The sequence below is a fragment of the Heteronotia binoei genome, chromosome 7 (assembly GCF_032191835.1).
Source record: "Heteronotia binoei isolate CCM8104 ecotype False Entrance Well chromosome 7, APGP_CSIRO_Hbin_v1, whole genome shotgun sequence".
NCBI lineage: Eukaryota > Metazoa > Chordata > Lepidosauria > Squamata > Gekkonidae > Heteronotia > Heteronotia binoei.
In genome coordinates this window covers 112,031,672-112,045,042 of record NC_083229.1, presented here as the reverse complement: position 1 = coordinate 112,045,042, position 13,371 = coordinate 112,031,672, and the positions used below count along the sequence as shown (strand labels likewise).

The following is a 13,371-nucleotide window of genomic DNA, read 5'->3' as shown; positions in this document are numbered from 1 at the left end:
AGGAGGTAATCTCCAGTCTACAGAGATCCGTTCCCCTGGAGAAAATGGATGCTTGGGAGGGTGGACTCTATGAGCATTATACCCTGTTGAGTTCCCTGTCCTCCCCAGCCTCCATCCTCAAATGTCCAAGAGTTTCCCAATCTGAATTTGACAACCCTACTCCCCCCCAATCTCTCACAGTTGGCCAGAGGGGACTTGGCAACCCTGTACCCACCAGAAACTGGGAATATGTTGGCAAGAACAAAGTCAGCACTCAGTGAAAGTCTCACAAGAAGAAGTCCTGTGTGAAAAGAGGAAGTAGGAAAATGTAAAACCGTAGAGCAGAGGTCCATCAGTGGCTATTAGCCACAAGGTATAGATGGAACTCTCTGTCTGGGGCAGTGATGCTCTGTATTCTTGGTGCTTGGGGGAGCAACAGTGGGAGGCCCCACTGCTGGACCTCCTGAGGGCACCTAGTTTTTTGGCCACTATGTGACAGAGTGTTGGACTGGATGGACCATTGGCCTGGTCCAACAGTTTCTCTTATGGTTCAGAAGTCAAGCAAAGTCATGTTTATGTTAACTTTGGCCAGTGTGTGAAAGTAGGATTTGGATAGAAGAAGACTGCAGATTTATACCCCACCCTTCTCTCTGAATCAGAGACTCAGAGCAGCCTACAATCTCCTATATCTTCCCCCCACCACACACACACAACAAACACCCTGTGAGGTGGGCGGGGCTGAGAGGGCTCTCACAGCAGCTACCCTTTCAAGGATAACTTCTGTGACAGCTGTGGCTAACCCATGGCCATTCCAGCAGGTGCAAGTGGAGGAGTGGGGAATCAAACCCGGTTCTCCAGATAAGAGTCCATGCACTTAACCACTACACCAGACCGGAATAGTCTTGTTGGATTCACCACCTCCAGTTTCCCTCCAGCTCTCCCACAGAGACACAGCTGTTGTCCCAGACTACATAGTAGCAAGGGGAGGTTTCAGGGAGCAAGTCCCAATGAAGCCAGAGTGTGTGCATTTGGACATTAGGCAAAAGCATGGTTAAGATTAACTGTGGTTAATAAAATATCTCCAGGTTGTGGCTCTTTAAAACCACAGAAGCCAAATCTTGGCATGGAGGTAATATGTAACAAGTGTGTGTGTGTGTGGGGGGGGGGTGTTTAGTATAAGACAAGTCCAAGGTTTCCCTTTTGTAGAGAGGCAATTTGGTATAGTGGTTAAGTGCGTAGACTCTTATCTGGGAGAACCAGGTTTGATTCCCCACTCCTCCACTTGCAGCTGCTGGAATGGGCTTGGGTCAGCCATAGCTCTCGCAGGACTTGTCCTTGAAAGGGCAGCTGCTGTGAGAGCATTCTCGGCCCCACTCACCTCACAGGGTGTCTGTTGTGGGGGAGGAATGTAAAGGAAATTGGGAGCCACTCTGAGATTCAGAGTGGAGGAAAGGAAAGGTCCCCTGTGCAAGCACCAGTCGTTTCCGACTCTGGGTTGACGTTGATTTCACAGCGTTTTCACGGCAGACCTTTTTACGGGGTGGTTTGCCATTGCCTTCCCCGGTCATTACACTTCCCCCAGCAAACTGGGTACTCATTTTACCGACTTCAGAAAGATGGAAGGCTGAGTCAACCTCGAGCCAGCTACCTGAACCAGCTTCCGCTGGAATCAAACTCAGATCATGAGCAGAGGGTTCCGATTGCAATACTGCAGCTTTACCACTCTGCGCCACGGGGCTCTTTCAGAGTGGAGGGCATGATATAAATCCAATATCATCATCATCTTCTTCCGTGGCCTCCAAGCTGCATTTTCTAAACAGACAACCTTCCCTCAATCTCTTTGCTTGACTTCCTGACTTCTTTGCCACCTGGTGAACAAGTCAAATGATATGAAGACTGGGCTAATGAATAAAAGAAATCTGTGCTCCTTTAGTTTCTTGGAAATGTGTTTGTCAGGATACAGAAGTTGGCTCTTCCCATCTCCCTTCCCTTGCATTCATCTGGGCACAGCAAACGCTCTGGACTGTTTTGTTAGCTGGCATTTGACATTTAAGGGACAGTATCAGATAATGAGCCCTTTCATTAACTCCAAAGATTAGTAAAATAGCATCTTTACTCCAAAAAGCTGGACCAGAACTGCCCAGCATCTCGCCCTTGTGGCCTCCAGTGGAATGGGTGGATAGTGATGATTCCACAGCTGCAAGTTCTTGTCAGCCTGTTTCCAGTTGCTATTAATCATTCCTCTTTTAACTTGGAAAATGGGATTGTTTTTCGCTGTTCAGAAAATGGGCCCTTTCACTTTTAACTGCAAAAGCTTTTTAGCAGAGGTTGTTTTGTAGAAAAAGTTGGTTGAGCTCATTGGCATAACTCATTAGCATATGCTGCCCCCCCCCAGCCAAAAGCAACCCAATGCAAAAAAGGAGAGCCCTAGGCGAGCGAGGCCTGCTTGGGCTGACTAGAGATCCAGCCAGCTCAAGCAGGCCTCGCTCACCTGAGGCTCTCCTCAGCCGCCACCCCCCCCCCCCACAGTCAAAAGGCCAGCAAGCTGCCTGCCACCCAAAATCACACAAGAAGTGGAGAAAGGGTGGTGCGGGCTTCTCCAGGGGTTAATGAGGGCTGCTGGGGGTGTGGCAAAGCTCCTGGTGGCTGGCTGGCTGCCCACTCTAATCCAGGGATTGTTATGCAGCTGCACCTCCTATTCAATGGACAAGGTAGGTGTGGGGGGGGGAAGAGGGGGAACCTCAGAAAGGTTCAGGAGCTGTGCTCCTGTGAGCTCTTGCTGAATCTGAGGCCTGCTTTTTTAGACACTTAAAAATAAACAATTTTTTCCTCTTACCACTATTCACAGAGCACACAGTCCTTAAAGAATTTCATGGTGTTGCCCTAAGCGGAGTGACACCTTTCTAAACTCCTTGTTTAACTTTTGTCTCTTTTTCTTTTAAAAAATGGTAAAGGCCTACGATTTGGTTGAGCATTGATGCAGAAGGACAAGCAGAATTGCTGGTGGTTGGTCGCCACTTAGTTTTGTTGAATCACAGTTCCCGAAATATTTTTAAACTGCCTCCCCGCATCTTACCCCGATTAGAGCAGAATCCCAAGACGCCTCTCCCTAAGGAAATTTGTCTTGTGATTCTAAGGAGAGGACAAGTGACGTGTTGTGAGGGCAAAGAACCAGAGCAAGCAATTACTGATGGGGAATATCCGTTACGGCACTGGCGGCAAAAAATACATAAATAAATCCTGTGCTGAATTATGCAAGACGTGCCATTACCTTTTGGAGTTCATAAATTGCTTTCAAAAGAGCAATTATAAAGCTGATGAACGAGGGCCAAGATTGTAAGCACTTGAGAATGAGGACCAAGGAACTGGGTATCCCTCTAATTCTCTAGTGGCATTCTTCCAAAACATGTCTCAGAGCCAAGGGTGGAATTCTAGCTGGATCTCTTTTGCATATTAGGCCACACACCCCTGATGTAGCCAGTCCTCCAAGAGCTTACAAAAAAGAGCCTTGTAAGCTCTTGAAGGATTGGCTACATCAGGAAAATATGCAAAGGAGCTCCTGCTAGAATTCCACTTCTGTTCAGAGCCCTGACCTGGATAGCCCAGGCAAGCCTGATCTTCTCAGATCTCAGAAACGAAGTAAGGCTGACCCTGGCAAGTACATAGAGGGGTGATCTCCAAAGAATACCAGGGCTGGGATGCAGGGGCTGGCAATAGCAAGCCACTTCTTCGAATGCCCAAGCCCTGTTAGGGGTCACCAGAAGTCAACTATGACTTCCAGGCACACAAACACACCTGCACAAAATACAAAAAAGAAGGGGAAAGAACATGCTTCAGAAAGCTTCCAAGGAATAAGTTCTGAGGCGGTCATATCGTTACTAATAATGCATGCATCTGTTATATGGACTTGGTAAATGGGCCCCAGAAGGGTTCTTGCAGTTGTTGTAAGGTATATGGGGAAGGAGGTGGTGACTGCAGTGTGACAAGGGTTTCATGGATGAAAGTCAGCATCTTAAATATTATCCGTTAGGCTATGAAACACCAGCAAAGAAGCTTGAGCAGTACTGCAAACGATGTTGAAGGCAGTTAGTTTCTAACCAGGAGACAAAAACATCCAGGGAGTGGGGAGACGGTCTCGTCTCACAGACTTCATTGCTCCTTCTCTGCCTGGGAAAACATGTATACCCCCCCACACACACACACACAAAGAGATGTACCAGTCTGCAAAGAAAGCCCTCATTAGGACTTCAGATGCTCACACTTTAAACATACACTTAACTTGAAAAGCTGTGATTTCAAACAAAAGGTAAGACTGAGCAATTACAAATTCCTGGAGAGGCTTCTAGAGCTGCCCCGTGGTGCAGAATGGTAAAGCTGCAGTACTGCAGTCCGAGCTCTCTGCTCATGACCTGAGTTCAATCCCAGCGGAAGCTGGGTTCAGGTAGCTGGATGAAGGTTGACTCAGCCTTCCATCCTTCCGAGGTTGGTATAATGAGTCCCCAGCTTGCTGGGGGGAGATGACTGGGGAAGGCAATGCAAAACCACCGCAGAAAAGTCTGCCATGAAAACATTGTGATGTGACGTCACCCCAGAGTCGGAAATGACTGGTGCTAGCAAAGGGGACTACCACAGTCACAGAACCTTTATTGATATTTACATTTTACCTTTTAGAGAGGCTTCTGTCTGTTGGTAAAGCGTGTGGTTGGCTAAGGCTGATAGGTATCTTGCTAGCTGCTCCATCATTCTCAAGAGGGCAAAATGCTAAGACAGATGGTTACCGAGTTTTCCAAAGCCGCAGAACAAACCAGACCTGGAGAATTTTGTACCTCTTGTAGTTTTCCAGCCTCAATGGCCTTTGAGGCCAGTGCCACAAGGATTCTTACAGCAGGAGTAACAACAACAGCATTTTCCAGAAATAGTCTGAAATGTGTTTGTTAGAGCTGGAGCAGAAATTCCACTGCGGAATTGACTTGGTTAAAATTCCAAACAATTTTTTTTAACTTATTCACAATGTTAAATGGCATGTATTTCCCCCCCTTTTGTAAAGTGGTGGTCTTTTGACTTCTTAGAGATTCATCCTATGTTGTCACTGGGTTGTGGGGGGTTTTTTTGCTGTTTCATGAAATTCCTTTTCTAATACATGTGACTGTGGGCATCTTTATTTGTTGTGGTTGACTGAAAGTGTAGAATACATCCCCAATAAGGAAACTATTTCATTTGTATCCATTTATTCTTAAAGGCAGAACCATTTAACAGCAGTTTACAGAGATACAGATTGAGTCCTGAGTATGAGATTTGAGGGGCCTGTATCAAACCACATAGTTCTGATGGAACAGTGTTTCCATTTGCAGAAACAGAGGACAGAAATTTCTACCAACCCCCCCCCCCCCTTCTCTTTTACAGATCCCTCTTACAATTTTCACTCTTTGCTGCAGGACCTGAATCTGTTGTAGCTTTTTCTGCTATTATAATGTTTGGAAGTTTGTGGATGGGGTTTGTCACATGCATTGTGCAGGGGTTTGGACTAGTCCTTTGGCATACCCCGCCCCAATAACTATTACTGGCCTCCCTCTCTGGTTTCTGACATTGAAGACCTATGAAGTTGCTCCACCCAGATGATTTGAGTTCCAAACATTATTGATGCAGTATGGCAAAAAGCCATGGGAAAGGGTTAATGGGGCATTCCAGTAACATGTGCAGGAGCCTTTTGCTTACAACCTAGTTGGTATAAGGATGGCTGTTCTTTTCTACATCAGTAGCCAATATAGAGGACAAAGAATTGCAGTTGCGGGTAGCACAAAAGGGGAAAAGGCAGATCTTCTCTGAGTAATTTCCCCCCAGGTTCATTTTACTGTGCTGCAGGGGGGCACATATAAAAATCTAGAGAAGATTCATTAATGCATGCTCCCATATGGACTGCTCCTATACAACACCCCCAGTCATAGAATCATAGAGTTGGAAAGATCATCTAGTCCAACCCCGTGCACAATGCAGGAAATTCACAAATACCTCTCCCCCACACACACACCCAGTCGAGAGCCAGTTTGGTGTAGTGTTAAGAGCACAGACTCTAATCTGAGAGAACTGGTCTTGATTCCTCACTGCTTTAAATGCAGCTGCTGGAGTGACCTTGAGTCAGCCACAAGTTCTCAGCAGAGCTGTTCTCTCAAGAGCAGTTCAACTCTGAGAGAGGGGAGAGAAAGGGAAAGGAGATTATAAGCTGTTCTGAGACTCTGAGTGAAGAGTGGAGTATAAATCCAATCTCTTTTTCTTCGACAGCTCCGATCAAAGTACCAACTCCTTTAGTAGCAAAATGGGTTTTATGAGGCTTAAGGTCTTATAGGTATTTATTTATTTAAAACATTTGTATGCCACTTTTTCACCCAATCAGGGTCCCCAAGATGGCCCACATAAACATTAAAATATTTGAACCATTAAAAACAATATATAAAAATTATAAAATAATCCAGTAAAAAAAACATAAACAAACAACACCAGAAAAATAGGTGGTGGAGCTCATTAGCATAGCTCATTAGGATATGCTGCCCACTCCCCCAGCCAAAAGCAACCTGATGTAAGAAAGGAGAGCCCTGGGCAAGCAAGGCCTGCTTGGGCTGGCTAGAGATCCAGCCAGCCCAGGCAGGCTTTGCTTGCCTGGGACTCTCCTGGACCGCCCCTCCCCCAATCAAAAGGCCAACAAGACACCTGCTGCCCAAAATCACATAAGAGGTGGAGAAAGGGTGGTGCAGGCTTCTCCAGGGGTTAATGAGGGCTGCTGGGGGTGTGGCAAAACCCCTGGTGGCTGGCTGGCTGCCCGCTCTCCTACTCCAGGGATTGTTATGCAGCTGCACCTACTATTTAATGGACAAGATAAGTGGGGAGGAGGAACCTCAGAAAGATTCAGGAGCTGCACTCCTATGAGCTTCTGCTGAATCCGAAGCCTGTTCCCACTAGTCATCATCCCTAAGCTTCAGAAAGCCCATTGGGTAGGTGACCACCTTTTTAGCTGCTGGCGTCCACACAGTGGCAAAAAAATTCTCATTCCACCAGACTGATGGGAACGGAGCTTATCCTGTTGAATCGGTGACCTTTCTGCTGCTGATGCAGCTGGCGTTTTGGTTTTGTTGTTGGTTGGCGATGATTGTTTTAAAATGCCACTTTGATCTGGATTCTTTTTAAAAAAGAAATCTTGTTTTCTCCTTTTGTAAGCTGCTTTGGAATGCTGTATGATGAAAAGCGATATAAAAACTTTGTGATCAGTTTAATTGTTGCAGTGCAAATTTCTATTCAGATTGATGTTTGTGTTTTTTCTCCAGCTAATTCTTTCCTCTTGGGAAGGAGGTTATAACTTGCAATGCCAGAACCTTAACAGTGCGGGAGAAGCTGACATTCGGGTAAGGCACGATCCGAGGCCTTGGAAAAGGAACAGTTCTTGTGCATCATTGCATTTACCCTGCTTTTGATTATCCTTCCATTTGTCCTTAAAATGTGTCCATTGTGTTTTGTTTGGTTTCTGTTTTCCCATGCTTCCCCATTTGTTACAGTTTGTATCTGGTGATAACCCTGTTTGGTTTTTCATTGTAAAACTCTCACAAGAATGTCTAAAAAATAAATTAAGGACATGCTGGATCAGACTAGTTGTCCGTCTAAAACTGCATCCAGTCTCCAGAAGCCAGCCTGTTACTCTGGAGGGCCACAGACAGCCCAGCGGCCAAGCACTCCCTCTGATGTTGCTTCCTAGCACTAGTGCACAGAGGATAACTGCCTCTGGATGTGGAAGTTCCTTTAGTCAGCATGGCTAGTAGCTGCCGATGGATTATCCTCTATGAATCTGTCTATTCCCTATCCTCTGGCAGCATAGCCCACATTTTAATCACTTGTTGAGTAAAGAAGGGGGGAGGGTTGTCTGTCCTGAATCTACTACCCATCCGCTTTATGAGATGCCCTTGAGTTCTAGCATTTTTAGAGAGAAAAGTTCTTTATCCCCATGCAAAATCTTATAAACCTCTTATCCAGGGTTGGAATTCTTGCAGGAGCTCCTTTTCATATTAGGCCACAAACCCACTGATGTAGCTCTTTTCTGTAAGCTCTTGGAGGATTGGCTACATCAGGGGTGTGTGGCCTAATATGAAAAGGAGCTCCTGCTGGCAATTCCACCCCTGCTCTTATCATGTCCTTCTCTTAGGCGGCTCTTTTTTAAACTGAAGAGTGACAGCCCGTTCGGCCTTTCTTCAAAAGAAAGGCATCCCACCCCCTTAAATCATCTTGGTTGTCCTCCTCGCTACTTTTTCCAGCTCTGCAATGTCCTTTTAGAGATACGGTGACCAGAGGCTTTGCACGGTATTGCAAATTAGGCCACACCATAGATCTGTGCAAGGGTATTATAATTTCAGCTATTTTATTTTAAATCCCTTTCCTAATAATCCCCAGCACAGAGTTTGCTTTTTTCACTGCAGTGATACGCTGGGTTGACACTCCTTGAGCTATCCACTATGACCCCAAAGGGCCTGTTCTAGTAGGTCTCTGAAGGTCTCATCCACATACCCCTTTCTCCCCCACCCCAGCTTCTCCAGGTCAGCAACCCTAGCCTCAAAGGAATGAACTTGTCCCCTGAGAAACAAGAGCTCCATGCCCTGAGCACACACCCATAGTTTATTCCCAGTGTGTCCACATCATCATACATGTGGCACACCCTATAAAACACTGGTTAGCCCTAGCTCCTCTGCTGACTTTCTGCCTTCATAACTGGTTTGGTCATTCAAAGGCGTAGCAGATGCATTTGTTCATCATTATCAGGAAGCAACTACAAACTAAGGATGAAGTCCTATGTACTTCCTTGGGAGTAAGACCTGTGGAATACAATGGTATTACTTCAATGTATATATATGCACAGATCAGGGTGCACATAACTTGTGGGAAGTCTTGTCTTGAATCCAATAGAGTGTATCTGTGTTTCTTACTTGTTTTGCAACCCCAAATACACCCCCCCCCCAGTTCTGCTATTGGGGGTCTCCTGTACCGAGGGCTTTTTTAAAAGAAAAAGCCTAGCAGGAATTCATTTGCATATTAGACCACACACCCTGATGTCACCATTGTTTTACGCAGGGCTATTCTATAGAGAAAGCCCAGCAGGAACTAATTAGGTCACACCTTCTGACACCAAGCCAGCCGGAACTGCGTTCCTGCTCAAAAAAAAGCCCTGCCCGTACCACAGGAGCAGCATTTCAGTAGGCATTTTGACCTGCAGCAGGATTTTTTTTGTAGGAAAAAGCCCAGCAGGAACTTATTTGCATATTCAGCCACACACCCTGATGTCACCGTTGTTTTGCACAGCTTTTTCTACTAAAAAAGCCCCACGGAAACTTATTTGCATGTTAGGCCACACCCCCTGATGCCAAGCCAGCCGGAACTGTGTTCCTGTGCGTTCCTGCTCAAGAAAAGCCCTGACTTGCAGTAAGAAAGTCATGTTCTGCAGGCAGAAATTGTTCCACCTTGTGGAAACCTATTTAATTTGAGCAAACAGTAATATTTGTTAATGAAAACTTCACCTGGCTGAAATATTCCTGAAGTACAGCAGATGCTGTTCCTTCAGGAAACAGATATTAATTTCTCTGTCTTGTCCTTGCAGGTGGCCAAGGTGTTGTGGTGGTATTACTTTTCCAAAGTAATTGAATTTGCTGACACTATTTTCTTTGTGTTACGGAAAAAAAACAATCAAATTACTTTCCTTCATGTTTATCATCACGCCACTATGTTTAACATCTGGTGGTGTGTCATGAACTGGATACCATGTGGACAAAGTGAGCATTTTATCCTTTTCTGATGTCTAAATATGTAATCAAGATATATACATTTGTGAGATTCTATCTATCTAGAACATAGAGCTGTGCTGCATAAAAACATATGCTGAGTATTTTCATTTATCCCAGATTTGGCTGTAACTGAGGTTAATCTTTGGTATATTTAGGAATCTTAGGTACATGAAGGAAATGGTGAGTGGGTGGTGAGACACACACTAAAATAAACAGCAGCTGCTATTCAGTTGCCATTTTGCTGTGTTGTCTGATTTCGTGTTACAGTGACCATCTCATATATTCCTGTTCAGCAGAATTTGTGATGGATAAAAATGCAGAGCAGTTAGACCTGATGAGGTGTTGGTTGAAATTCTACTTATTTATAGCCTGAGCTGGGCTGGTTGGCTTGGCATTCTTTGGGAAGGCCCTGATCTCTCTCCCTTCAGTGTTGGAACACAAAGAGTCCCAGACAAAGATTTTGGTTACTAACTGTGCTAAATCTTTTCCTCTTCTCCCGTTACTGTTTTCCAAGAAGGAAAAAGCTGCCTACTGACCACACCCATCTAATCTAGTCTATAATCTCTCTTCTCACCAGGTGGGCTAATGGAAGTAGAGATGAGCAGCACCATCAAATCCCCATGCAACAAACTGTTTCTAACAACTACAGGGTTCCCCGCAGCCTCCCATGATTTTGTGGGAATTAGGTTTGTTTTAAACAATAAACCTTCCCCACAGTTACCAAGTCTTCTAAGGGTAGCAAGTTTCTAGGCTTTGGGTTTGCTGCTGTGAGGTAAATTGTGTGCTGAGCATATAGAATACAGAGATTACTGAGGCAGGAATTGTTTATTAACACTGAAGATTTATTTATTTACAAGTTGGTTTCAACAGATAAGGGGATCCCCACAGCCTCTCATGATTTTTAGGTTTGTTTTAAATGATAAACCCTTCCCACAGTAGTCAAGTCTTCTAAAAGTAGCAAGTTTCTGGACTTTGGGTTTGCTGCCGTGAGGTAAGTTTTGTGCTGAGCAAATAGAATACAGAGATCACTGTGGCAGGAATTGTATATTAACACTGACTATTTATTTATTTACAAGTTGGTTTCAAAGAACAGATAAGCAGCACAGGTCTCCAGGTAGACAAAGGAGAAACCTAGTGAAGGGAGATTAATTTAAACTGGTTATGGCTTCTGAGAGTGGTTTGAATTTTCCCTAATGCTTTCGGGAACAAAGAGGCTTTCCCTGACTAGCCAATAGGTTAGATCCTCTCACACAGGATTCCACCCCCACTAACCTGCCCTTTCCCAAGTCAGACTAAATGGAACAAGATCTGCTCATTACCAGAACAGGCCTAACCATTGGGTGCTCTGTTCTCTCAGAGGTACAGCTAAACCACTTTGCCGCACTACCAGGCAGATCTATCCTTCCAACTGTCTGCTCTTTTGCTGAGGCTGCCAGGAGAGAACAGCAGAAACCCTTAGAATTGTTCCTACTCAAATTTCTCCAGACCCATACAGCATTTATAGAACAGTTCATTGTCTGAAAGAGCCTTGACTCCAAAGAGGCTTCGCAGAATTCTGTAAATTCTTCTGATTGTCCATGAGCCATTGTTGGTTGTCACAACCTATATGTCTTGTAGAAAATGTGCTGTGTTGACAACTTCAATGCACTTCTCACAGGTTTCTTTGGACCCACCTTGAACAGTTTTATTCACGTCCTCATGTACTCCTACTATGGTCTGTCCGTGATTCCGTCCATGCGCAAGTATTTGTGGTGGAAGAAATATCTCACGCAGGCACAACTGGTACATTTTAGATTCTCATTCACTCTTGTTGATTTACCGTTTGAAAAATAAAATACCTCAGCAGTAAGCTAAATTGCCTTAAAAAAACATCTTGAAACAAGGATAAGAAGAAAATTGGAGGGGGGGGGGAAGAGCTCAGTCTCATACAACATATTATTTAATCTATTGCATCCAATGATCAGTTCATATATCATGCTTTTAAAGATGTACTCCAAGAGACCAGCGTGCTGTAGTGGTTAAGAGCAGGGGACTCTAATTTGGAGAACCAGATTTGCTTTCCCACTCTGTCCACGTGAAACCCGTTGGGTGACCTTGGGCCATAGTTCTTTCAGAACTTTCTTAGCCCCACCCGCCTCACAGGGTGCCTGTTGTGGGGAAAGGAAGGAAGGTGATGATAAGCTGCCTTGAGACTCCCTAAGGTAGAGAAAAGTGAGGTATAAAAACTTCTTTAAAGGGTTTATGATTGGCAATAGAACCCAGTACCGTAATAGGGGGCTATCTAGATACTTATCTAGAGGTATATAGAAGATGCGACTTTCACATTAAAAAAAGAATGTGGCAAGTGAATTCCAGGTTGACATATATCACTGTGTAGCTTGTTCAGTAAAGCTAAGCTCCCCGTGCTGGGGCCTCATTTTATTCCCCTTCACCCCCACAGGTTGCCATGAGCAGCTTATGCTTCCCTTGTAGTCCCTTTTACATTATTACTGGGAGACTCACCATGGTTAGAGTGCTGCACTAGTACCTGAGAGACCCGGGTTTGAACTCACCTCCGCCATGGAAATTTGCTGGATAACCCCAGTTGCACTCTCAGTTTAACCTACTTCACAGAGTTGTTGTGAGCCTAAAATAGAGGAGAATGTAACCCACTTTGGGTTTTCACGGGGGCAAAAGGCAGGGTATAAATGAAGCAAATGCATTCATATCTAAAGTTATCTGCACTGCTGTCCTATGCCGAATTTGCTATTTTAAATGTACCTGAGTTGTTAGCCATAATCAAATAGTTTCTCTTCAGCACAGCCCTGTAAAGTCAGCTGTGTCACGTTACTCCCAGTAGATTTCAGTTCTCCATGGCTAAATCCGATACTTGACATATTACAGCAAGGGCCTAACACAGGCCATAGTCATGGGGGGGGGGGCTGCGAGGGCCCTGCCCCCTGGCTTCCTGTCAGGGTGCCCCTACTCAGTGCCCCCAACCTTCCCTCTCTTCCTCCCCATCAACTGGTGGGAGAGGGGGTGGGCCCTATCCTCTCAGCTCTCACCCCCATGGCCCCTCAGGAGGTGGCAGCAGGGGAGAGGGCTGTTTAATCACACAGGAGGGGTGGCAGGGGAGAGGGCTGTTTAATCACACAGGAGGGGTGGCAGGAGCAGCTGCCAGCCTCCCATGCGATTGGGAGAGAAGGGAAGAACAGGTGCTCTGAGTTGTGCCCCCTGAGTCCTGCTGGGGGGAGGAGGCCGCTAAGTGCCCCCCTGACCTTTGAAATCCTGGCCTAACATCTCTTCAGCTTTGAGTCCAGTGCACCTTTAAAACCAACGAAGTTTTATTCAGAACGTAAGCTTTCATGTGCTCCAAGCACATTTCATCAGACAAGGAATCAGGTACAGTGAGCAAAGCTACATATAGCTGGTAGGCAGTGGTTTATCTCCTCAGCTTGTTTTGAAGCCCATCCTGGTTGCAGTGGTATGTTCCAAGGCTCCCATGTTTTGAAAACTTAATTCTCGGGTTGATCTGGACTGACACTGCAGTGAGCAAGAACTGGGAGCTCAAACCCTTCTCCTCCCACACCACATTCTTGAT

General features: G+C 45.4%; 1 protein-coding gene and 1 long non-coding RNA gene across 2 annotated transcripts in view; both read left to right on the top strand.

Annotated features, from left to right (window-relative positions):
* LOC132574764 (uncharacterized) overlaps nt 1–13,371 on the top strand; it is a 272,751-nt gene that overhangs the window by 250,179 nt on the left and 9,201 nt on the right. The gene's annotated exons all lie outside the window — the stretch shown is intronic.
* ELOVL2 (ELOVL fatty acid elongase 2) overlaps nt 1–13,371 on the top strand; it is an 89,764-nt gene that overhangs the window by 72,023 nt on the left and 4,370 nt on the right. Inside the window, exons 4-6 of the mRNA XM_060244211.1 lie at nt 7,296–7,373; nt 9,608–9,779; nt 11,449–11,573. Coding sequence (XP_060100194.1) covers nt 7,296–7,373; nt 9,608–9,779; nt 11,449–11,573 — 375 coding nt within the window. The remainder of the gene's footprint in view (nt 1–7,295; nt 7,374–9,607; nt 9,780–11,448; nt 11,574–13,371) is intronic.